The 26,949-nt window shown below is 40.1% G+C and overlaps 2 protein-coding genes and 1 long non-coding RNA gene across 3 annotated transcripts in view; 1 reads left to right on the plus strand and 2 right to left on the minus strand.

Annotated features, from left to right (window-relative positions):
• LOC149092479 (uncharacterized) overlaps window positions 1–4,859 on the minus strand; it is a 101,628-nt gene extending 96,769 nt beyond the window's left edge. The window contains exon 1 of the long non-coding RNA XR_016196979.1: window positions 4,696–4,859. This is a non-coding gene — a long non-coding RNA (uncharacterized LOC149092479). The remainder of the gene's footprint in view (window positions 1–4,695) is intronic.
• A 1,290-nt stretch (window positions 4,860–6,149) lies between these two features.
• On the plus strand, window positions 6,150–8,910 carry LOC149092482 (uncharacterized). The gene has a single exon (XM_089265635.1). The coding sequence runs from the start codon at window positions 6,573–6,575 to the stop codon at window positions 7,863–7,865; it is 1,293 nt and encodes a 430-aa protein (XP_089121761.1). The 5' UTR covers window positions 6,150–6,572; the 3' UTR covers window positions 7,866–8,910.
• Window positions 8,911–23,849: 14,939 nt separating this feature from the next.
• On the minus strand, window positions 23,850–25,981 carry LOC149092483 (uncharacterized). The gene is made up of 2 exons (XM_089261373.1): window positions 24,954–25,981; window positions 23,850–24,077 (listed from the first exon to the last, which is right to left on the minus strand). Exons 1-2 carry the CDS (start codon window positions 25,278–25,280, stop codon window positions 23,925–23,927), a joined length of 480 nt encoding a protein of 159 aa, XP_089117499.1. The 5' UTR covers window positions 25,281–25,981; the 3' UTR covers window positions 23,850–23,924.
• Window positions 25,982–26,949: the final 968 nt, after the last annotated feature.

Genomic DNA, 26,949 nt, shown 5'->3' on the forward strand with positions numbered 1-26,949 from the left:
AAATGTCCGTATATATCACGCGCATATTGATTTTATCACTAAAAAACGATAACTCATTCCGATACTTTTTTATCGATAAAAAACCTTATCGAAAATCACTTAAATAATTATATCTCCTATATCTTTCAAGCTAGAGTCTTCCAAATTTAAAACGTATATTAAGATGTATTTTAGACAATTTCGATTTTTGTTAAAATTTACCCCCCACCCCTAAATCCACCCCCTCACCCTCATCTTTGTGAAAGTCGTATATCAAATACTAGAAACTTGTGCTTCGGTATACACATACATTTAAACATCATGATTACTTTCTGAAAGTTTCATTACGATCGTACGTCCAGAAATTAAATTATTCAACAAATAAGTTCTCATTATATTGCCAACACTGCAGCGCAACCCAAGCGCAATCGCCTGTATATGTGAGTGTATGTGTATGCGTGTGTTTATTTGTATGTGTATGTGTGTGCGTTTGTTTGTTTGTATTCGTGTGTGTGTGTGTGCTATTTATTATTGAAATATCAGTTGCTTGTAGGGTTCAGGGGATCTCGTAGTCGAGCAGTCTCGACTAGAGCTTTCTTACTTGTTTTATATTCGTTTATTTACAATCTTATTATACTACAAGATGCAAGTTGAGTTTTGGCTCAGATAGCGCGCGATGCTTGCGGGACGGCCGTAAAGCATTGCTTCGCAAGCACTATGCGCTACTTTAGCCTAGTACAGCTCGTCTTCTTATTCGCTCGACTCTGCGCTGCTCCATCATCACTGTGACCGCGAAGGTGCTTGTTAGTTCCCAAGCTTCCTCCGATTCCAGCATGGCGTTGACTATGTTTTCCGCTCTGATGGAGCGGCCCGGTGCCTCTTCTAGATGACGCCTCTCCTCCAGGAACCGTCCACATACGAAAAGGATGTGGTTGGCGTCTTCCACATGACCTCGCCCGCACCAGGGGCACTCATCTGTTTCCTCGTGACCAAAACGCTTCAAATAGCTCCGAAAGCATCTATGGATCCCGAGAGGATCTGCGTAAGATAGAAGTTAACCTCGCCGTGTATGCGGTTAACCCATGGTTCGAGCTCCGGGATGAGCTGGTACGTCCACCGCCCTTTGGCTGAGCTATTCCACTTCCTTTGCCATCGTGCAATGCTGTTCGCCCTGATAGCATTGTGTCGCGCATGCGCATTCGAATTCCGCTCCACGGCTTCGGCGACCAGGTACTCCAGTGGCACCATGCCGGCTATGACAAGCGCCGCATCATCGTAGATAGTCCTGAAAGCGCAGCTGACTCTGATTGCGCTCAGTCTGTAGATCGCGCAAATGTACCGGCTGTAGCTCGGCGTTGCCATCGCTCTTGACCATATTGGCGCAGCATAGAGGATGACAGACCTAATGACGCTCATTAGAAGAAGACGTCGTTGCTGTTTAGGTCCCCGCGTGCTAAGCATAATTCATGAGAGAGCTCTACAAGAATCAGCTGCCTTTTTATGCACATATTCTAAGTGCTCGCGGAAAGTTAATCTTGTGTCTAATCTTGTGTCAACGCCAAGATACTTAATCGCCCTCTTTGACGCAATGGTGACGCTGCCGATCTTTATATTGGCAGTTTCCACTCTTTTGCGACTGCTGACTAGGACGGCTTCGGTTTTGGTGCCGCTAGCTCGAGCCCAGCTCCTGTCAACCAGCTTTGCATGCGATTGATACTTGCACTGCACATACCCTCAGTATCTTTAAGCTCCTTGCCTATGGCGACGACAGCCACATCATCAGCAAGGCCAATGGTGTGCGCACCTGATGGTACTTCCAAGCGCAGGCCTCCGACGCTAACAATAGCAGTCTCCAGTCTAGAGCAGATCAATTTCTCAAATACCTTTCCCATGGTGTCCAAGAGTCAGATCGGTCTGTATGAAGATGGCTCGTCTGGTGGTTTGCCAGCCTTGGGTAGCAATACCAGGTTCTGGGTCATCCATTTTGTAGGGAACGTCTCTTGTAGTAAGTATTCGTTGAATAATTCGGCGAACGTACTAGGGTGCCAGGCGAGGGCTAGCTTTGGCGCACGATTTGGGATCCCGTCCGGCCCTGGAGCTGTGTTGGTTCTAAGACCTCTGAGAGCTACTAAGATTTCTTCGTCTGTAGCTAAAACAATTTGAGTGCTCGTTGAGCCCTGATTTGCAGACTCGGACTCCGGGGCATGAATGGAGCTTAATCTTTCTGGAAAGAGCGTTTCCACAATCGATTTAAGCTCCAGACGATCCATCGGCTGCACATGTTTACCTGCGTATAGTCTTTTAACTACTGTCTTATATGCCCTGCCCCAAGGCTCATATTTGGCTGAGTCGCACAACTCTAGAAAGCATTCTCTTTTGCTTGCCCGAATGTCCTTCTTCAACAGTCTTCTACTCACTGGCTCACTGATCTGCTCTAGAAGATCTTGGGCACCAACACAATGAATTAAGTTAAGCTGAAGGAACCTTAACATTTCATTTTACGAGCAGCCTCGCGGTAGGATGGGCACTTGGAGCTGCCTGCTAAGTGGTCCGTCTGTCTTTCACCTTTCCGGATGCAGAGACTACATTTTGGTGGTTTAGTGCATGCTTTTGCACACCTGAAACAGGCGCCATATGACCGTAATCAAGGCACTTGAAACAGCGTTTAGGCTGATCCACGGCGCGGATACGGCGTACAACCCATCCAATTCTGATTTTGGACAGCTCGAGCAGAGTTTTGGCTTTTCCAATTGGAAGAGCAACTGTAGCTCTTTGCTGTCCACCAAAAGCCGGTCGAAGCGACTTGATAGCCTTACGAATCTCAATTTGAGCCGATTCGGTAGTTAAAACACTTAACTACCGCTCGGTCACCCAAGGCCTTGCCTACAGGTTCGTGAAGGGCCTCAGCACTATGCTCCGGCTTTCTGCTCAGGTGCAACAAAAGGTACCCCTTAGCTGTCTTCCTAATGCCTTGAACGTCGCCGCTCAGATGCTTTAGATTTGGGTCGGTCTTGACTAGACGAAGCATGTACGCATAGCTGCAGTCATCCACGCCTGAAATCGCGATTGCGTCACTTCTGGGTCGTTTTTGGATGGGCTTGCGCCCTTTAACGCATGTCCAGCTGTTCTGGTTCGTCTGTCGACCTGCCTGGTTTGAATTTTCAGCTGTAGCCCGTAGAGCCATTTGTTCTTTTGGGTTCGCTGCGCCTTTATTGGTCCTCAGCTTTTTTGAGGGTGTTTTCCTCTGATCGGTGGCAACTTCCCTCGACCGCTTGGGCGTATTGCTACCTGAAATCGCGCTAGTGCTCGCTTTCTCCACTACATTCTGGAGCGGCATGGTCTGCACCTCGCAGTTTTTAACCGGTCGGTTGCAGAGCTTTTCGGCCGTCTTATGGGGATTGACCAGCCAGCCAGCCCCTCCCAAATAAGGCAGTCAAGCCCTCTAACATAACTTCTGTTTGGGCTAACGCTTCTTTTAGTGAGTTGGGTGCCTGGCACTCAGCCACTGGGGACTGATTAAAGGTCGACGGCTGCGGCAGCGCCCTCTGTTGTTGCTGCGGTGATCGCTGCAACGAGGAACGGCGCGCGAAAGCTTGCAGCTCGTCCTCCATCCTGGCATCCATTTTTTGCTCCGACTACAACGACGTGAAGCCTGTAGTGGGCAATGGCTACAATGTAATTTGAGTTTAGAGACCGCAGTATCTTAAACTCGGCTTAACAACAGAGAGAGCCCGAAAGTATGCACTACTTTTAGTTACTGCGTCTTCACTCCAGATGTTAGGTTGCTGTCTCTGCTAAGACTTAGCAACTCACCAAAGTTAGTGAGCAGCTGATTGTCCGCTGCAATTGCCAGCACTACTAACAGCTGTTAGAGTGAATGCACCTGATTTTTATTAATTGCGCAAGTGTGACACCTAGTGACAAAACTTTTCGGGCTTGAAAAAGAAAAGGAAAGAGAAAAGCCCTGACGCAAAAACAATGACGCTATTACCCCCCTTTCTTGCTACCATCGGGGTATTCCACGAACCGCTGCGCAGTAAGTCTTTGGTAGCTTTCGAGGTCGCTGGGTACGTTGCGCCCACAGCATGCATGATTTCTTCAGATATTTCCACTTTCGCAGGGAAAAACTCGGAACAAGCTATAGTCAACGATGGATCACAATAACATCGACCGCACTCCACGATAACGCAACTCGAACTCCTGTGTGTGTGTGTTTTTTTTTTATATTCGTTTATTTACAATCTCGTCAGTTTCCTCGTGACCAAAACGCTTCAAATAGCTCCGAAAGCATCCATGACCCGAGAGGATCTGCAAAATATAGAAGTTAACCTCGCCGCGTTTGCGGTTCACCCATGGTTCGAGCTCCGTTATGAGCTTGTGCGTCCACCGCCCTTTGGCTATGACAAGCGCCGCATCATCGGAGATAGTCCTGAAAGCGCAGCGGCATATAGGCGCAGCATAGAGGATGACAGACCTAATGACGCTCATTAGAAGAAGACATCGTTGCTGTTTAGGTCCCCGCGTGCTAAGCATAATTCATGAGAGAGCTCTACAAGAATCAGCTGCCTTTTTATGCACATATTCTAAGTGCTCGCGGAAAGTTAATCTTGTGTCTAATCTTGTGTCAACGCCAAGATACTTAATCGCCCTCTTTGACGCAATGCTGACGCTGCCTATCCTTATATTGGCAGTCTCCACTTTCTTGCGACTGCTGACTAGGACGACTTCCGTCTTGTGCGCCGCAAGCTCGAGCCCAGCTCCTGTCAACCAGATTTGTATGCGATCGATACATTCGCTGCACATATCCTTTGTATCTTTAAGCTCCTTGCCTATGGCGACGACAGCCACATCATCAGCACAGCCAATGGTGTGCGCACCTGATGGTACTTTCAAGCGCAGTACGCCGTCGTACATGATATTCCATAGGAGTGGCCCCAACACTAAGCCAGCTGACACTGTATGAGTTTGGAGACCCTCACTCGTGTTGTATACCAGTGTTCTTCCTCTGAAGTAGCTCTTTATTATCTCTTTTAGATATTTATGGATATTATATTGTGACAGCGCATTCAGTATCATATCCCAACTAGCTGTGTTGAAGGCGTTCTTAACATCCAGGGTCGCGATGATACAGTATTGCTTCGTCCCGTGCCTCCATCTGGTGCCTTGGATGGCGAAAGTTGGCAGGCCAACAACTTTTTCTAGAGCATCTGTTGTTGACCGAGCCTTCCGGAATCCAAATTGAGATGGTGATAGGCCTCCGACGCTAACAATAGCAGTCTCCAGTCTAGAGCAGAGGCAGTTCGGTCTGTAAGAAGATGGCTCGTCTGGTGGTTTGCCAGCCTTGGGTAGCAATACCAGGTTCTGGGTCTTCCATTTTGTAAGGAACGTCTCTTGTAGTAAGCATTCGTTGAATAATTCGAACGTACCAGGGTGCGAAGCGAGGGCTAGCCTTAGCGCATGATTTGGGATCCCGTCCGGCCCTGGAGCTGTGTTGGTTCTAAGACCTCTGAGAGCTACTTAGATTTCTTCGTCTGTAACTGAAACAATTTGAGTGCTCGTTGAGCCCTGATTTGCAGACTCGGACTCCGGGGCATGAATCGAGCTTAATCCTTCTGGAAAGAGCGTTTCCACAATTGATTTAAGCTCCAGACGATACGTCGGCTGCACCTGTTTACCTGCGTATAGTCTTTTAACTACTGTCTTATATGCCCTGCCCCAAGGGTCATATTCGGCTGAGTCGCACATCTATAAAAAGCATTCTCTTTTGCTTGCCCGAATGACTGCCTGGTAAGCTAATTGTTTTTCGAAAAACGTAGACCTACCCCGAGCCCGTTGATAGCTTCTTTTATCTGTGTGTGTGTATCAATATATATTAGAAATATATATATATATGTCGAAGAGCAAGTGGTACTAATTTGTTGGCGCGCACTGTAATTGTGCTTCTATTTCCCTTTATGCGTGCCTTCGAACTTGTGCGTGTGTGAGTCGAGCCTGTGTGTTCGATGCCCTTGAACAAAGAATGCTCTATGACAGAGTATGGTGGTTGTTTTGGTCACACATGAGCGCAACCTGCATAGTGAAATTATTGAGAGTATTTGGTGGTCAGTATGTGAAATAAGAGTTGTTTGCTATTTCACAACTATTGTAATTTCATAAGAATATTGCATCAGCCGTTTGGTGTGTTGTGACTGGAATATGATTTTTAGCATGGAAATGTCCCGTTGTAGCTGGGCGACAGCGTTTGTAGCTGTCGCTGAGTGTGGTTCGGTGGCGAGCACGAGAAATGGTCGAGGCAAAGAAGTCAGTGACGTTTAGAACTTGTCTGCCGCCGAAACTCGCTGCACATTGGAGATTAATCAAGAGAATACTAGCGCTTCAACATCAGAAGTGGGATTCGGCTCATTATCTACCACTCCGAATGAGCCACTACGAATATTAATGGAGCAACAAAATAAAAATTTAATTGAGCTTGTAAAAGCATTGCAATCAAAGGCAGCTGAAACAACAAATAATAATAAATAGTGTTGCCAAAATTCAATGCAGAAGTTGCTGGCGCCGACGCAGCAGCATGGTGCGCTACAGTGAATATCATCATGGCGGAAAATCCCATAAAAGGCAGTGCGTTAGTGATGGCCTTGAGTGCAGCGTTGGATGGCAGTGCATCGCAGTGGCTTTCACAAACATGTTATCCTGACATAACTTGGGCCGAATTTAAGGAACTTTTTGTTCAGCGCTTTACCATTGTGGAAACACCAGCAGCTACCTTTTTGGCAATGTTATCAAATTGCCCGGCCGACGGAGAATGCCTCTCGAATTACGCTAGTCGCATGATGACATCACTCATTGCTAAATGGCGTGAGATGGATGTAGAACAGATTGCTATTTCTGTGACGCTTGCTCACTTGGCTCACGTTGATTCCAGGTTGCAGCGATTGACTTTCACATCGAGCTTGCGCACTAGGAATGAGTTGCAATCCGAACTTAAAGCTTTTACATTCAATAAACGCAAGAAAGCTCCACAAGAAGACTCGGCTCCATTGGATACGAAGCGGCAGAAACTGTCAATAATAAAGTGTCATCACTGTGGAAGAATGGGGCACAAGATCGCTGAGTGTAGAGCTAGATTGCAGCCTAATTTTCCTTCTCATGTTGCAGAGCGTAATGGCAAGAGCGCATCTGGTCATCATCAACCATCAAAAGTGACTTGCTACAAGTGTGGTGAGGCTGGCCACATTTCAACCTACTGCAGTAAGCCTAAAACGGAAAAGGACAAGGGTGCGCATCAGGAGAAACGAGTGCATTTTTGCGAAGTCGTCGAGCCCAAAGGAGAGATGGTTCATCAAGGACAAATTTTCATAACAACTTTCGACTCTGGGGCGGAATGTTCATTGGTCAAAGAAAAGATAAGTTCTAAGTTAGTTGATAAAAGAATTAACAATGTAGTCATGTTAAAGGGTATTGGCAATGGTAGTATTTGTAGTACATTGCAAATACTTAGTAATGTAAAAATTAACAATTATTGCATTGAGATACTATTCCATGTTTTGGGGGATGAAAACTTGAAACATGATGTCGTGATTGGTCGAGAAATATTGTCTAATGGGTTTCATATCATTATGTCTCCCGGAAAATTTGAAGTTATCAGATCTAAAATTGTAAACCGTTGCTCAAATGATGCTATATCTGTTGAATTGAATACCGATCTCGTTAACGAAGATAAAGATACGCTAACCTCCATATTGGAAAAATATTCAAAATCTTTTATTAAAGGGATTCCTTCTTCGAGAGTTAATACAGGAAACATGAAAATTAGATTAATAGACCCTAGAAAAACTGTGCAAAGAAGACCGTACAGACTTAGTCCAAATGAAAGAGAGTTGGTATGAGACAAAATTAGAGAGTTACTGGAATGCAAAGTTATCAGACCAAGTTGCTCACCATTTGCAAGTCCTATGATGCTAGTAAACAAAAAAGACGACTGTGCGTCGATTACCGCGAATTGAATGCTAATACAGTTTCAGATAGATACCCTTTGCCCCTCATAGCAGATCAGATAGCAAGACTTCATGGAGCGAAATATTTCACATGTTTAGATATGGCAAGCGGATATTACCAAATCCCTATGCATGAAGATTCGATCGAGTGTACAGCTTTTGTCACCCCTGATGGCCAGTACGAGTATTTGTCAATGCCGTTTGGTCTTAAAAACGCACCTTCAGTCTTTTAGCGTACAGTAATGCAAACACTTGGAGAACTTGCAAATACATTTGTTGTAGTTTATATGGACGACGTATTAATTGTGGGTGCAACGATAAGTGAAGCCTTGGAAAGACTACAGATCACTCTGGATCTTCTTACCAAAGCCGGGTTTTCGTTCAATATTAAAAAGTGTTCCTTCTTGAAGTCGACAGTTCAATATTTAGGATATGAAGTAAGCGCAGGCCAAATACGCCCGAATCCACTTAAAACCTCAGCACTAACTGCTCTACCACCTCCTAAGTCGGTTTCGGCCTTAAGACAATTTATCGGATTGGCATCATATTTTCGGCAATTTATACAAGGATTTTCGTGTTTGATGAAGCCATTATATATTTTGACGTCGGAAAAGAACGAGTTTGTCTGGAAGCCAGAACATGAACAAATAAGACAAAAAGTTGTTTCTCTGCTTACGCAGAAGCCAGTCTTAGTAATCTTTGACCCCCAATACCCAATTGAGTTGCATACAGATGCAAATGCTCTAGGATACGGAGCCATTCTGTTACATAGAATCAACAATAAGCCTCATGTCGTTGAGTTTTTCAGTAAGGCAACTTCACCTGCTGAGTCACGATACCATTCTTACGAACTAGAAACTCTTGCGGTTGTCATGGCTATAAAGCATTTTCGACATTATTTGACGGGCAGAGAGTTCGTCGTTTTTACTGATTGTAACTCACTCAAAGCATCAAGAACTAAACGTGACCTATCTCCCAGAGCACAAAGGTGGTGGGCATATTTACAAACGTTCACGTTTGATGGCTCATGCCGACTTCTTTTCGAGAAATCTCCCATCCACTAATGCGACTAATATTTATAAGATCCAGGAAAAGCGAGTTGATCTTTCAGAAATATCTAGTGATTGGCTAATGGCTGAACAGCGCAAAGATGCTGATATCAGTAATATCGTGAAAGAATTGAAAGAGAATTCTTTGCCCGAGGACTTGATAAAAACTTATGAGTTAAGAGGGGGAATATTATATCGTAAAATCCAGAGAAATGGTAGAACTCGATCCTTGCCAATTGTCCCAAGAGCGTTCAGATGGTCTGTAATAAATCAGATACATGAATCAATCATGCATTTAGGCTGGGAGAAGACGTTGGATAAGGCCTATGACTATTACTGGTTTGAAAACATGTCCAAGTATATACGAAAGTTCGTCGAAAGCTGTATTACTTGCAAGATTTCAAAGTCGTCTTCAGGCAAAACTCAGGTTAGACTTCATCCTATACCAAAGGTTGACACACCATGGCACACAATACACATAGACATCACAGGAAAACTAAGTGGGAAGTCTGATCAAAAGGAGTATGTTATTGTCCAAATAGATGCTTTCACTAAATTTGTCTATTTAACACACACGGTCAAGATTGATGCTGAGAGCTGCATAAGTGCTGTGACATCAGCTGTATCATTGTTTGGAGTACCAAACCGCATAATTGCAGACCAGGGGAGGTGTTTCGCCAGCACAAAGTTTAGCGAGTTTTGCTCTAAACAGAAAATATGCTTGCATTTAATTGCGACGGGAGCAAGTAGAGCAAACGGACAAGTTGAACGGACTATGAACACCTTGAAAAATCTGTTAACTGCAGTTGAGACTAGCAATCGATCTTGGCAGGACGCGTTAGGAGAGGTTCAGTTAGCCTTAAATTGTACAGTAAGTCGTGTAACAAAGGCAAGTCCTTTAGAATTGTTTATTGGTAAGGTTGCTCGTCCTTTGGGGCTGCTCCCACTGTGCGACACGATACATGAGGTCGATTTGGTAGAAACAAGAGCACGGGCAGCGGAAAATATTTCAGCAGCAGGAGCTTACAATAAAGCGCAATTTGATAAAACTAAAGCTAAAGTAGTTAGATATAAAATAGGCGACTTTGTGTTGTTGAGGAATGAAAAAAGGCATCAGACGAAATTAAGTCCCAAGTTTAGAGGGCCGTTGCAGATATCTGAACTGTTAGACGGAGATAGGTACATTCTCAAGTCATTGACGAATAATAGAAAGTACAAGTATGCTCATGATGATATAAAGAAGTTACCGGAGGGTTATGTACCAATTGAAATGGAAAGTTGCGACGAAGATTTGAATATAATTGAAAGTGAAGCTGTTGAAAGAGACAGTAATGGATTGATTGAAAGTGAAGCTGTTGCAAAAGACAGTAATGAAGTAATTGAAACTGTTGCAAGAGACAGTAATGAAGTAATTGAAGCTGTTGCAAGAGACAGTAATGAAGTAATTGAGAGAGAAGCTGTTGCAAGAGACAGTAATGAAGTAATTGAGAGAGAAGCTGTTGCAAGTGACAGTAATGAAGTAATTGAGAGAGAAGCTGTTGCAAGAGACAGTAATGAAGCAAATGAAAGAGACACTGTTGCAAGAGACAGTAATGAAATAAGAGATGGTGAAATGTTGTAATCGTAGCGTGTGGCACATGAGATAATTTGATGTAGAACGAGCTAAGGTTATGATAATGCGAACAATTATGAAGAATTTGAGCTAAGTAGAAAGATAAATTTATGTCAACCTAAGAATAAAACTAAAATCGGAAATAAGATTTTATACAAACTGTAAGAAGAAAAAAATGTAAAAAGATATATAGTTGTAATGGATCAATTTATGAGATAAAGCGGAAATTATATCTTATGCTTAATAATTGGTAAATAAATTGATGATGTGGAAAAGCTTGGTATAATATTACACGAGGCCGTGTTAAGGTCAGGATGGCCGTGTCGAAGAGTAAGTAGTACTAAGTTGTTGGCGCGCACTGTAATTGTGCTTCTATTTCCCTTTATGCGTGCCTTCGAACTTGTGCGTGTGTGAGTTGAGCCTGTGTGTTCGATGCCCTTGAACAAAGAATGCTCTATGACAGAGAGCGCAACCTGCATAGTGAAATTATTGAGAGTATTTGGTGGTCAGTATGTGAAATAAGAGTTGTTTGCTATTTCACAACTATTGTAATTTCATAAGAATATTGCATCAGCCGTTTGGTGTGTTGTGACTGGAATATGATTTTTAGCATGGAAATGTCCCGTTGTAGCTGGGCGACAGCGTTTGTAGCTGTCGCTGAGTGTGGTTCGGTGGCGAGCACAAGAAATGGTCGAGGCAAAGAAGTCAGTTACGTTTAGAACTTGTCTGCCGCCGAAACTCGCTGCATAATGGAGATTAATCAAGAGAATACTAGCGCTTCGACATATACATATCTTCTATATATATATAAAAGAGAGTTGTGAAAAGTGTTCCTATTTGTTTGTCTCAAACATAAATTTGTGTAAATTATTTATATTTATATTTCTCGATTGTTTTACGTGGTTTTGTGCGAGGGCATATTCAGTATTACTATTAATAAAAATGCCGCGTCCTAGAAGATTTAATCTTCCCCGGCGGACCCATGATGCAATTAGGCAACGGAATATCGCGAGTGAATTTTCTGACGAAGAACGAGAAATCGCCCGAGAAACGCGCCGCATTAGTACCCTTAATTCGTGCTTCTCAAAGAGAGGCAGCCCGTGAAACGGCAATAAGAAATGGTTCAAGGATTTTATTATCTGGCGATTTCCGACAAACATTACCAGTAAATCTAAGATCTACTGCTGCCGACGATATGTGGCGATATGTAACCAAAATTCAACTGTCTGTAAATATGAGAGTTGCATTGTTGAACGATCTATCTGCTGATGATTTATCGAAGTAATTGCTGAATATCGGTAATGGCCGTATTCCTGTTGACGAATCGAGTGGTTTGATTTCATTGCCTCAACATTTTTGCAATTTCTTCTCATTAAAAGATGAGCTTATCAACAAAGTATTTCCGAATATCATTGCTTTCCACAAAAATACTAAATGGTTAAGTGTGCTAGCAATTTTGGTGGCTAAAAATAAAGATGTGGATGACCTTAATCTTAAATTTCAAAATAAAATAGTTGGTACTCTGTATTCATTTAAATCTATCGACTGTGTAACGAAGAAGCCACTAATTATCCAACTGAATTTTTGAACTCCTTGGATGCGCCTGGTTTACCACCGCACAATTTACAACTGAAGGTTGGCTCGGTAGTTATCATGCTTAGAAATTTAAACCAACCAAAACTGTGCAATAGAACGCGTTTGGTGATAGGAAAACTGATGAGCAATGTGATTCAGGCGTTGATACTCAAAGGAAAATTTAAAGATGAGAAAGTTCTTATCTCTAGGATTCCGATGATCCCAGCAGATATGCCCTTTGAGTTTAAACGAATTCAATTCCTGATTCGTCTTGCCTTCGCCATGACGATCAACATATCACAGGGCCAATCTTTGACTATTTGTGGCCTCAATCTAGAAAATGCGTGTTTTTCTCATGGTCAATTGTACATGGCATGCTCACGTGTTGGCAAACCATCCGCATTATTTGTTCATGCACCTGACCAAAAAACAAAGAATGTCGTTTACCACAAGGTGCTTGAATGAAAATCCGATTAATAAATTAATCAGAGTGTATCCCAACCTGAACAACATAGCTTTCAACAATTTTTTACCTAGAAATAATGGATACGGCAATGCAACGTTTGCCGGGCCAGCTAGTATATATATATATATATATATATATATATATATTTTTTTTTATTATTATTATTTTTTTTTTTTAATAACATATTTTTTTTTAATAGAATATTTTTTTTTTTATTTATTTGTGTTGTATTTTGATGTCAAGCTTGTAATAAGTGAAGCATTTGTGAATGTACAATAATTGAATATGGTTAAATCGTATTATTCTGACTTTAATAATGCCTTTAAGTAATGAAAACAAGTGATAATATTATCAAATATTGTTTATCTGTTCGCTACTATGTATGCATGTAAAAGTCAATCTTACACTAGATCCCTTCTAAACAAGAGTTAATTGCATGCCGCTGCATGGAAGAAAAAGAGGACGCTAAAGGGAGAGCGTGATTTCCTTTACAAATTGTCTTAAAATGCTCAATTACAATGAAGAGATGATTGCTGAGCCCAACATCCTCCCCCCGTTGAAGACTTAGCAAGCACAGCTTATTTGTAGCTCTTCTAATTTCGCCAGATTCAGTTTTTAGTACGGCTACCAGTGCAACGCCATCACCTCCACGAATAAGTTCGATTATTCCGGCTTGTGGCCATTTAACTGGCCGTAGATTCTCAACAGACAAGCCAGGTTTGGAGGTTCTCCATTTTGCTCGCTGCTGTTGAAGTATTCGTCCCCACAATGAGTCCAGAACACCTGCTGGAGGTAGCTTACGCACTGCCAAGCATCCAAACGATCAAGATTGAGTCTTGTCAGGTTGGGCTCACTGAAGGATGAAGGAGGACCACCGTTCAGGAAATGCGCAGGGGTCAATACGTCTATGTCTGCTGGGTGCTCGGAAATCGAAACTAAAGGGCGTGAACTAATGACAGCAGCGATGTTGCAAACCAGTATGCGAAGTTCATCGTATGTTAGGACGGAGGACTCAACACATCGGTAGAAATGATGCTTTGCTGTTTTCATTGCACAAGCCACCAAAGGTGGAAGTTCGTGGAGGGATGAAATGCCATTCGATTGAGTCTGACAAACAGAAGTTCTGGTAGGTATCTGACAGAAATAGACGCTTCAACTCCTGAATCTGATTGCGGGCATCAAGAAAGTTTGTGGGGTTGTTAGACCAGAGTTGACATCTTTCCTCTGGTGCATAAAAAACGTTGACTAACTCCAACCAGATATCCTTCGTAACAAAACAAATAGACACACAAACGTAGCATTTCACTGGCGCCTTGTTTCGTGCCTCAGTCTTATAAAAGAACGGTCCTCAAAAGTCGACTCCAGTCACTCCAAAGACCCGACAGCCATTGACCCGATCCTTGGGTAGATCTGCCATCTCTGAACTACACCGGCTACAGTTTTTCTACCTCCAATTGGTCAATATTGGGAACGAGCCAAAGCAAGCACTGCTCGGGGATCAGCGTGCAAATTTCGTAGATGGAAATGCATTATGATGGCTCTAGTTACTAGATGACCTTTAGGCAAAATAATTCGATGGCGACTATCGAAGCTTAAAGTTGAGTTTTTGAGACGACCATTGACACGTAGCAGCCCAACTTCATCCAGGAACGGTGACAACGAGACTAGACTGTTGGCTGCTGACGGAAACATTCCTTTAGCTCGAAGCGCCTTTATGTCGTCCGAGAGATGGGCTCGTAGAGTCATTCTTAACAGTATATGCGTGCCGTTCCGGATGTCTGCTAGCCTTACTCCTGGGCCACAACCTTTTTAATAAACACGGCGCCGACTGGGAATGCGTCCCTGGTATCTACGGCAAGCTGATGCCTGGCGCGCTCAGACAAGACTGACGCTGGTTTTGTTCCATATGTGATCATCAAGCCAGAAAACTTTCAACTCATCATCTGGCGAATTCCTCCATAAAATGCATTGCTGGTCAGCTGCTCAGGTACCTTCACGCAACGATACATTTTGCAAATATCGCCGGTGAGAGCAACTGGATAGGATCAGAAGCGCAGTAATATGTTGACGAATTTCGACTAAATGACAGGACCTGACATTAGAATGTCATTCAACGACTGACCAGTTGTCGTAGATGCTGATCCATCAAAGACGACGCGAAGCTTGGTAGTTGTATTATTTTCCTTCAGAACGCAGTGATGAGGAAGAAATTATTTGCATAGATGAAATGAATTGCGTGGAACACGAGACGAGACCAAGTTCCAGATACTTATTCAGAAATGCTGACAATTGAGACCTTATATGCTAGCGCACGAAGCGGCACGAAGGTGTCAAAGCGACCGACATCTAAAAACAGCCAACAAAGTGCGGCAGAGACATATAAATCAGCCAACAACAAAATACAAAGCGACATATAAACGAGAAAGAGATACATAAAACGGCCAACAACAATGCAACGCAGCAGCATGCAGTCATAAGTTTTGATTGCCCGTTGGGAGGGAGTTCGGGTCACCATCGATGCCTGAGACACGACAAGCTTAACCAGTTGTCCGTGCTTGGACGTAGGCGCGTTTTGCCGGCCAGCGGCTTTATTGGAGCTGTGTGCGACTGAGGAGTGAGCTGCAAAATGCCAGCCGGCGTCAAAGTTCGGCACCGGTGACGAACGACGTCGATGTGACCAGCTCCCAACAGCAATCTGAAAATTTGTTTGCAGTGCCCCAACGAAGTCTCAGCAGCGACCAGGAGAGTGGCTGCTACCATGGTAGCCAACAGGTGAGGTTTGCAGTAACGCCTGGCGTGGGCAGCAGCAGCGGCGGCCCATCATGTATGCGGGGCATGCAGTCGGGCATGTGGAACTTTGGGCGTTGGAAAAGCTTGGCAGCCGATCCTCGCGCATTGGCCAGCGGCTTTGGTAGAGCTGTGCGCGAAATAGGAGTGGCACACAAGCGTACTGTCGCCAAAGGCTCGACACCGGTGTCCAGTTGCAAACGACGCCTAAGGCACGATCTCCTAACAGCAGTACAAAAAAGACTGCAGTGCCCCACCGGAGAATTCTTGAGAGCCCAAAGAGAAGCGGAAATAAGCCGAGAGACGTCTCCAGCGGCGAGAGACGTTAACATGCGGCAAATGGCCGAAATGGCAATAGCTGTGCGAACATACGTCATTACAGCCGGGGGCAGCAAAACCAATATGTAAGTTTTGCAGCAGCACCCGGCGAGGGCATTGGCAGCGGCCATCAGGTCGAGAGTCATCAAGGAGGAGGCTGCCTGGACTGTGAAAAGAAAAAATTTGTTAAATTTATGGAAACTTTAAAAATTTTACACTCCATTTACTTACCGGTAGCATACAGCATTGTCAGCGTTAAGGGGAAATGCAGCTGATGGCGTTAACAGAGCGTTAACAGCAGATCAACGCAAAATGGAGCAACGCGGGATGGAGTAGCGCAAAACGGAACGGCGTCACCGAAAAGGGCGCCAAAATTATAGTATTTTGCCAAAGGTATAGAGGAGAGCGAGGACCAATATAGGTATGCACGTATTAATGTATATGAACGTACGTATTTGCTGTGCATTTTACGTGCGTATACATGTTGATCCATACTGCGCCGCGATATTTAAATATACATATTTTTAACAACTTGTAATCATGGCAGCATTCCTTCAACCGCCGCAAGCCGTATCTGTGAAGTTTTATAATATATATTTTTTACCTAACGCTTGAAATTGAGTATCACATAATTGATCTAAAAAAAAATTGTTTTCCACTTGGGCATTGGCAAAGAAATCAGTGCAAGAGTGGCTTAAACAAATAGCCCATTAGACTCGGGATAAACCGAAAGTTCGTTTCATAACATTTTCGAAAATTAATAATAAATTTATATTTGCTACATCTTTAAAGCTAGAGTCGCCAAATTTACAAAAATTTAGATTTATATGTACATTATAGAAGTTCGATTTTTGTCAAAATTTACCCCCCACCACTATTGGCGTCTTTCAAATTCTAGAGACTTGTGGATTGGAAACTGTGTGAATATCCATGTTATAATCATAATCTGTAATTTTCATGATGATAGTCCACTTACAAGTTATTAAGCAATTAAGGTCCCGTAGTAAGCCCATGTGGACAGTTGGAATGGGCGTGGTCGAAAGTCCAAAACAAGAAAATCCTAAATTCTAGAAAAATATTCTAAGCATATTAAATATTAAATTTAAATTTGTAGTTAATGCCGCTAAATAGGAACTTGAGCTCAATGTGCAATGCGTGCTTATTCGGGCGTGCGTATGCCTGTGTGTGTGAGTGCGTTTGTGCATGTGTAATAATTAATGAAATATCAGTTGCTCGAAGGTCGAGCATTATTACTTGTTCAATTCCACTTTAATAAATAAAATTACGATTTGATCATGATTTCGGTAGACCGGTTTATTGAACTTCTTATTTGGGAGTCAACAAAACTTATTTCGATAATTTATACTATTCGACGTCCGCTGCAGATTTTGTTGTTTGTGCCGAATAAACAGGGCTATATCGACTCAGCTCGTCACCCTGATCAAAAATATATATACTTTATGGGGTCTGCCTCCTTCTGCCTGTTACATACATTTAATCAAAACCATTGTACCCTGAGTTCAGTTTGTGCAAATAATAAACATTTAATTTGATTGTCATTAATTCAGTGGTACACTATATGCAGTATGTTCGTGATCTGCAGGACTTGCTTCGGAAGTAAAATTATCTATGACACCACTATTACTAGCAGTTAAGTTATGGAACTTATTTACTACTGTATCTATGAATGTAGTTCCATCGTCAATTGTTTCATGTTGATCTGCAGCAACCTGATATGTTTGGTTTTTGACGTGTTTATCCAATGTATCTTTACGGTGTTCTGATGATAGCTGGATACTCTTATTTTGTTCGAAATTCTCAATAGTCTGGATCACATTGTTACTTGATATTGCTGGCGCATTGGTGTTAAGTGGTGGTAAGTCTTCAGAGGGCATCTGATGTGTTTTTAAAGTTTTGTTATACCGTCTTAAATTTAAATAATGGTGATGAATATGTAAATGTTGGATATTATTATATATTGATTTTGATGCTGTTGAATTAACGTTTAAATTGGACTCATAAAAATTAGGACTTTTCACAGATATAAGTGGAACATCCGACAAAATTTTGTTCAGCTGAGGATTGTTGATTGATGCTACGCGCACTCCATCGAATGTACCAGTATTTATGTGCTCTTGTTCTCCTTGTGATAACTTCTCGAATTCACCCAGATAGTCGCCATTTTTGTGGTTGTTTTGATTGTTAACAATTTTAGGAATCGATTGCTTTTCAATAAGTGGTAGTAAAACTAACTTTTCTAAGCAGTCTTTGAAGTTTATTGTATGCATTTCAGCATAAGCAACACCAAACCATAAATTAAAAATAATGAAGGATGACAAAATCGACATTGTTTTATATTTGATATCAATTGGTTTTGCCGTTAAAAGATCATTTCTGATATAAAAGTACACATACATAGGAATGTTTAAAATCTCTCAAAATGTATACATATGTATATATACATATGTACATATAGATACATATATACATGTTTACCTTCAAAGCTACAGCTTGAATATACATACATACATATGTATGTACATACATATGTATACTTTAGGAGAAAGTATAGATTTATTGTATTATCGTTACCGACTATCAAATACTTCTTAGGAAAAATACGATATTGTTATGTGTATATGAAAGTACATATCAAATTGGTTTCATTTTTAATTTTTCTTATATTCACGTTAGCAATTATACAAAATAAATTCTTTTTATGATAATTGATGAGTTTGATGTATGTACATACATATATATACATATGTACATACATAGGGTATCACATTGAGTGGACTTACAGCTTTATATATGTATGTATGTACTTGTTTTATATTTTTAAGCTATTTTAATAATCAACAAGTAAGAAAGCTCTAGTCGAGACTGCTCGACTACGAGATCCCCTGAACCCTACAAGCAACTGATATTTTAATAATAGTTGGCACACACACACGCACACACAAACGCACACACACACGCATACAAACAAATACACGCACACACATACACATACAAATAAACACACGCATACCCACACACACACGCATATACAGGCGTTTGCGCTTTGGTTGCGCTGCAGTGTTAGCAATATAATGAGAACTTATTTGTTGAATAATTTAATTTCTAGACGTACGATCGTAATGAAACTTTCAGAAAGTAATCATAATGTTGAAATGTATGTGTATACCGAAGCACAAGTCTCTAGTATTTGATACACGACTTTTACAAAGATGAGGGTGAGGGGGTGGATTTAGGGGTGGGGGGTAAATTTTAACAAAAATCGAAATTGTATAAAATGTCTTAATATATATTCAAAATTTGGACACTAGCTTTAATAATGTAGGAGATATAATTTTTTAACTGACTTTCGATAAGGTTTTTTATCGATAAAAAAGTATCGGAATGAGTTATCGGTTTTTAGTGATAAACTCGATATGCGCGCGATATATACGGACATTTAAAAAGAAAGTTGAAGTCTCTAGCTTTTATATCTTCTGCCACGCCTCCTTCTGCCTGTTACATACATTTCAACAAAACCATTATACCCTGATTTCCCATTTTCAATGGGTTCAGGGTATAAAAACAAATAAGAAAGCTCTAGTCGAGACTGCTCGACTACGAGATCCCCTGAACCCTACAAGCAACTGATATTTCAATAATAGTTAGCACACACACACGCACACGCATACAAACATGCACACACACACACACACACGCATATACAGGCGATTGCGCTTTGGTTGCGCTTTGGTTGCGCTGCAGTGTTGGCAATATTATGAGAACTTATTTGTTGAATAATTTAATTTCTAGACGTAATAATCGTAATGAAACTTTCAGAACGTAATCATAATGTTTAAATGTATGTGTATACCGAAGCACAAGTCTCTAGTATTTGATATACGACTTTTACAAAGATGAGGGTGAGGGGGTGGATATAGGGGTGGGGGGTAAATTTTGAAAAAACCCGAAATTGTATAAGATTCATCTTAATATACATTAAGATTTGGAGACTCTAGCTTGAAAGATGTAGGAGATATAATTATTTAAGTGATCTTCGATAAGGTTTTTATCGATAAAAAAGTATCGGAATGAGTTATCGTTTTTTAGTGATAAACTCGATATGCGCGCCATATATACGGACATTTAAAAAAAAATTGAAGTCTCTAGCTCTTATATCTTCTGAGAACGTCGAGTTCATACATACGGACAGACGGACGGACGGACGGACATGGCCAAATCGACTCTGCTCGTCGTGCTGATCAAGAATATATATACTTTGTGGGGTCTGCCACGCCTCATTCTGCCTGTTACATACATTTCAACAAAACCATTATACCTTGATTTCCCATGAACCTCCTCAGTATTTGGCTTACGTCACACATACACCTTACCATCGGACCCATGCAAATTAAATTTACTCTCATCAGTAAACAACACATTTAAATAATATAATTAATAAAACAAAATATTTTAATATGATATACAACCAACTAACATGATTCCAAAAGTCATCGGTTTTTAGCAAATACTCTTTTGCGAATTTGATCCTAAACGCCTTGTTCTTAGGTCTAATATAAGGCTTTTTTGGGCAACTCGGCCATGCAAATCATATCGGTGCACAGTATTGCGCACTGTTACCTCCAAAATTGGCACATGTTCCGGAATTCCTGGACGGATGACATGCCTTGTTTTATTACTTGTTATTCTTCGTATTCACTCGGCTCGGTATTGTTTGGTTCAGGTAATGATAGCACGACGAAATCAGTGCGCTGCAAGCGCTCAAACAAAATTCTCCCTTTTTATGCGCTTTGCGTTGTTTGTCCTACCCTCTGTCTCACACTCTTTGCGTTGAAATTTTAATATGAAATTGTGAAACAAGGTTTATTACAAATTATAAACCAAAAATTTGTTATACTGCAAAATGGTCGGCACTCTCCCAGGCTGTTAAATGATGAAGAATTTTGAATAAAGACTAAAAGTGGATAGTAAACATTTTTTTTAAATTAATTTATTTTAAGAATCTAAGCAAGAAAAACACAATAAATTTATTTTAATTAAGCTTTACTAACAGAAAATGATAATGAAAACATAAAATTGTAATAATATGAAATAAAATATTGCGCAAACCAATCCGAATTTTTCTCGACCACTTTAGACTTAGATCTGTTGGTCTTATTCCAGATTTCTCCAATTTTTACACTCTGAACCCATTGAAAATGGGAAATCAGGCTATAATGGTTTTGTTAAAATGTATGTAACAGGCAGAAGGAGGGGGTAGAGCCCACAAAGTAGATATGTTCTTAATCAGGGCGATGAACTGAGTCGATTTGGCCCTGTCCGTCGGTCCGTATGCTAGCTAGAGACTTCATTTTTTTTTTAAATGTCCGTAGATAGCGCGCGCATGTCGAGTTTATCACTAAAAATTGATAACTCATCCCGTTATTTTGCTATCGATAAAAAAAAACCTTATCGAAAATCAGCTAAAAAATTATATCTCCCACATCTTTAAAGCTAGAGTCTCCAATTTTTAAATAAATGTATATATTAAGACGCATTTTATATAATTTTGTTAAAGTTAACCTCCCACCCCTATTTCCACCCCTTCACCCTCATCTTTGTAAAAGTCGTATATCAAATACTAAAGACTTGTGCTTCGGTATACACATACATTGACAACGAAAATGTATACCAATGCTTATGCCTGGGCATTGTGAGTGATTTCCCTAAGATAAGCTAATAGCAAACTTTTTATTTTAGGAAGAGAAATCTCTAAGAAAAGAATGTGATAATCATATATATAAAAGAGAGTTGTGTAAAAGTGTGCCTACACTTATAGCTCGAGATCTGCTGGACCAATTTTCATGGTTTTTGATTAGTTGGATTTGACTCCGTTACGTGTAGGATAGTAGATCTTAAAAATACTGAAAAAATTTGACGAATACTTGAAAAACGCGGTTATTCAAATTTCCATTGATACTCAGTAGGCTTGATAACAGTGACAGTTTTCGGTCCTGCTCTCATGTTATAATGGTATAGAAGTAAATAAACAAATGTAGTCAGTCAGTCTACGGCACTGCCTCGGCGAACCTGACTATTCATAAAAAAAACAAGTAAGAAAACTCTAGTCGAGACTGCTCGACCAGGAGATACCCTGAACCCTCCAATCTGATATTCTACTCACTCTGCACTTCTTTTAGGCACACATACATACACACGCACGTATTATGCAGTAAGCAGCGACTGCGCTTGGGCTGCGCTGCAGAGTAGGCAATATAAAACGAATTTATTTGTTGAATAATTTAATTTCTAGACGTACGATCTTAATGAAACTTTCAGAACGTAAACATAATGTTTAAATGCTTGTACATTCCATAGCACAAGTACTAGTACTTGAATACGCCTTTTACAAAAGTGATGGAGAGGGGTTGAATTTAGGGGTGCGGGGTAAATTTTAACAAAAATCGAAATTATATAAATTACACAAGTCTACATTTAAAATTTAGAAAATCTAGCTCTAAAGGTGTAGAAGATATAATTAAATAACCAGCTTTCGATAAGGTTTTTAATCTATAATAAAATATCGGGAGCAGTTATCGATTTTTAGTGATAAACTTGACATGCGCGTGATATACACGGACCTAGGAAAAAAATTATATCTTCTGAGATCGACGTGTTCATACATACGGACGGACGGACAGACAGACGGACAGGGCTATATCGACTCAGCTCGTCGTGCTGATCAAGAATATATATACTTTATGGGGACTGCGATGATTCCTTCTGCCTGTTACATACTTTTACACAAAAACATTATACCCTGATTTCCCATTTTCAATGGGTTCAGGGTATAAAAATGCTGCGTCCTAGAATATCTAATATTTCCCGGCGGACCCTTGATGCAATTAGGCAACGGAATATCGCGAGTCAATTATCTGACGAAGAACGAGAAACCGCCCGAGAAAGGCGCCGCGTTAAAATTACCATTCATTTTGGCAACTGTACGTGCGAGATACGAAATCGCGGTAGCAATTGCTTCTTCTGGAATGCGGCCACATTGTTAGACGGAAGCCGTACGGCTCACTCAGTGTTAAAATTGTCATTGATTTTGGCAATTGAAGGTTGGCTCGGTAGTTATCATGCTTAGAAATTTAAACTAACCAAAACTGTGCAATGGAATGCGTTTGGTGATAAGAAAACTGATGAGCAATGTGATTCACGCGTCCATACTCAAAGTTATATCTTCTAAGGTATAAGAGCTATAGCCCTTAAATCTGGATAGATAAGTTACCAGTAACCTTCTCTTTCGATTCCCCAAATAATATTGTTACGCTTGCGATGCGATAATATTTAGTAACAATGTGCGAGAAAGTTCATGTACATGTACATGTAATCGCTTAAAACATTTCTGACTGCAAGCAAAGCGAGAAGACAGCTAAAGAGAAAAGTTAAACGAGTTGCTAGAAAACATTTCTGAACCGATTTATCGCTTTATCAATTGATAAAGCTTTTCTGGTACGTATGTTTTTGTTGCGTGCCAAGCATAAATAACCGTTGGTTAATAGGTAAAGTATGTTCTAATTCGCAATTCAAGATTAACTTGAGCACTCGCAATGGCTACAATTTGAATGGTCGCAATGTTTCTCTCTTTGCGGGTAGCTTTCACTCTGTCATGTCGTCGCTTTACAGATCGCTGCGATCATTATCGCTTATAGCATAGCATCGTTTATCACGGTCACTTTGATCAGTAATAATATATTACTATGTTAGCTTATTTTTCATCAATTTGTTTCTGGAATTTTACTTATTTTTTGTCCTAATTCAGCTATTTTTTCTCGGGGGAAATCGGGAGCACTGGATAGGAATATGAATATAATTATTTATTTTCGAGTTTATTTAAGATTCATCTTTATCGGTGAATGACACTAATATTTACTGACCCCCAAACTTAGATAAATCAATCGACTTTCTTCTACGTGCGAAATGTTTCTACGAAGCCCCTATCTTAATATTTTAATGTCGTATGATGATATAAATGACTAGCAGGAGTAAAAATGTCGTGAAATCGATCGAAATTAAAACATTTTATTTTTCGGCTATCACCAGTTTATATTAAATACATGTGCATGTATATTTATAATTTTTTTTTAATATACATATATTGTTTTTAGTTGCGGTTTTAATTCTGGGGGTATCACTGGTGCAGGTTCAAGCTTTCGGGCAACTAAACGCTTAAACCGACCACTGAATTGTTTGCGAAATCCTCTGAAGCCTATTTTATCGGTAGCTACCAACATCTCCTGAAATTATAATAAAAAAGCATATTAATATCTAAATAAGTGAGAATGTATCTGACTAGGGTCCCGTCTAATCTGGGGTTTTAAATGTATTTAAATGGACAGGGCCAAATCGACTCAGCTCGTCGCCCTGATCAAGAATATATATACTTTGTGGGGTCTGCCACGCCTCCGTCTGTTACATACTTTTGACAAAACCATTATACCCTGATTTCCCATTTTTAATGGGCTCAGGGTATAAAAAATTCTGAGAAAAAATGCCTGAGAAAAGGAAAGCCTAATAAAATATGATGTTCAAATTGAATTTTTACGAATTTTTTTGTTTTGCAAACAGTTAATGGACATACTGTATATCTCCTGATATCGACGCGTTAATACATACAGACAGACAGCTTGTCGCCCTGATCAAGAATATACTTTACATATACTATAAGGGGTCTGCCACGCCTCCTTCTGCCTGCTACATACTTTAAAGCAAAATTAGTCTACAATAATTTCCAACGTTCACTGGGTACAAGGTATAAAAAATAGTTTGTAAAATTTGAGAACTAGCTGAATTTGTGTGACATTCGTAATCAATAGCGTGAAACGAAATTTGGGACCAACACATAATTTAAAATCTGTGCTCCATATATGTACGTCCTGAGCTCTATTCTTTCACAGAATTTATACATGCATATACATTATGGTCCCTTCCATGATTCCTTGTCTGCTTTATATATTTCAACAAAACTACCAAGCCCTGATTTCCTATTTTAAATAAATTCAGGTTATAAAGATTAAAATAAATATGTATGTATACATACATAGGTACAATCACTACAAATTTTCTGGTATAATAAATAAATTTGTTTAATTTTTTGTACACAATAAACGTACCGGGTTTATATGATAGATATGGGGCGATGGTGCTTTTGGAGGAAATGTCCACTCTGGATTATCTTTTACATTTCCGTGCTCAACAACTTCAGCAGTAACGCCACTAGTTCGCAGAAATTTGACTTGTTGGTTGTATTTAATACAAGTATTGCAAGTTTTATTCGGCTGGGTTTCCAAATTTTCATAATTGTTTGAACCCTGATAATCTCCATTGTCCTGATGCTCCTTGACTTCACTATTTTTGCATTCAGTACAGGATTCATCGCGTTTGCGTAATTTATTTCGAACAAGTCGCATTGTTAGTGTCCCAGTGTGACCTTTTACCATTTCAGAATAAGGCAGTTGTATAATTAAGCTAACCTCTGTAACAGGAAATCTGCTACAGGCAATTATATAACTTTAATGTTGAATCGCGTTTGAATTTTGTAGCAAATCCACAATAATCCGCAAACCAAAAATATAATGACAGCTCCAGAATCTCACCATACAAAACTCAGTTTGACTAGAATTAATATCGATTTTCTAAATGTGGGCTGACATACTTGGGTGGTATATGCTGCAGACTTGCATTGGTTCTTTATTTAGCAATACTGCTATTGATATGGTTATTTATTTATGTTGTCTGATATATTTTATGTTGCTACAGCCTTTCGGCTGTAATTATTGCTAACTGTACGCCACAAGATAGTACATTTGGCTTAACAGTTTTGTTCTTCCAATTTTATATTTCGGAACAAACAGTCCACCATACAATTATTGTTTTGACGATAACTTTCACAATGTTTAGTCACAAATTTATTTCTAGCATTTCAGAAGATATATGTACTGACATATGTATAAATGCAGTTCCTCTGAACATGAGGTGCAAAAAATTGACTTCACTCTAGTTCACACAGAATGTATCTGAGTAAAAGTATAATAATCGTCACGTATTCGTAATGCTAGACGATGCACCAACAATGTATGTAGGTATTCTCTTTTATTTTCTCATTTTCACTCTCTTATACAGCATGCTCAACCAAGCGGGAATATCAAATTCTGTTTCCATGTTATAGAGTTCTTTTCATATATATATTCACTTCAAAAATGAATAATATTATTGACAATTTACTTAAGTTAGTGAAATAGGAATATTTCCCACTATCATGCCCAAAACTCCACCAAAATCACCTAGTTGTTTCTTACTGTGATACTGCACATACACAATCCCTCTCGCTAAACGTAAAACAAAATGACGTCACGTTTGTATGGAATTCTCATGGCTTTATAGGGTTGCCTGCATTCTCAAATGAGTCGATTTTACAACACTTATTTAAAGATCACTTTAACCAAATATTATATCGTTTATTTATTTTTTGCTGAGTATTTTTTCTTTTTGTTTAATTACAAACTTAAAAGTGCGTTTCAGGGAAAATCAACATTGCTAAAATACATATGTATATGTAATACCACTAACCAGAGAACACATAGGCCGGACACGTAGTGTAAAGTGTTTTGCACACTTTTTTTTGACATTACGACCCACACAGCTTCGTATTTGCTCGGCTCCTCTTTTATATATATTTATATTTAAGTAGCTGATTAAGTAAAGTGACAAGTGCACTTGCCAATACTTTTTTTCACTATGACCGGCGAGTAACTTATACATACATATGTATGTATGTACATATGTTTGTTGAATAGTGACTGGCGGGTAACTCGCGGTAATATTTAAACACCTGATTTCATTTCAATGATCGTGGGCTACCTATCAGAAGGTATTTAAAACAAAATGTAGTACTTTATTAAGCTCAGTATACAAAATGGGATAAGATTGTCGATTCCTTGCAGCTGTGATATATGTATATACAGGAGCAAGCAAATAAAAAATCCTATAAGAAGTATTGGCAAGTGCACTTGTCACTTTACTTAATCAGCTACTTAAATATAAGCGCGCCTCTGCAATTCGAACCCAAAATCGTTCAGACAATTCTAAGTTGAGGTAGGCAGCCAATGT

Source organism: Drosophila navojoa, chromosome 2, assembly GCF_054131105.1.
Source record: "Drosophila navojoa isolate 15081-1374.11 chromosome 2, UAZ_NAV_1.0, whole genome shotgun sequence".
NCBI classification, from domain to species: domain Eukaryota; kingdom Metazoa; phylum Arthropoda; class Insecta; order Diptera; family Drosophilidae; genus Drosophila; species Drosophila navojoa.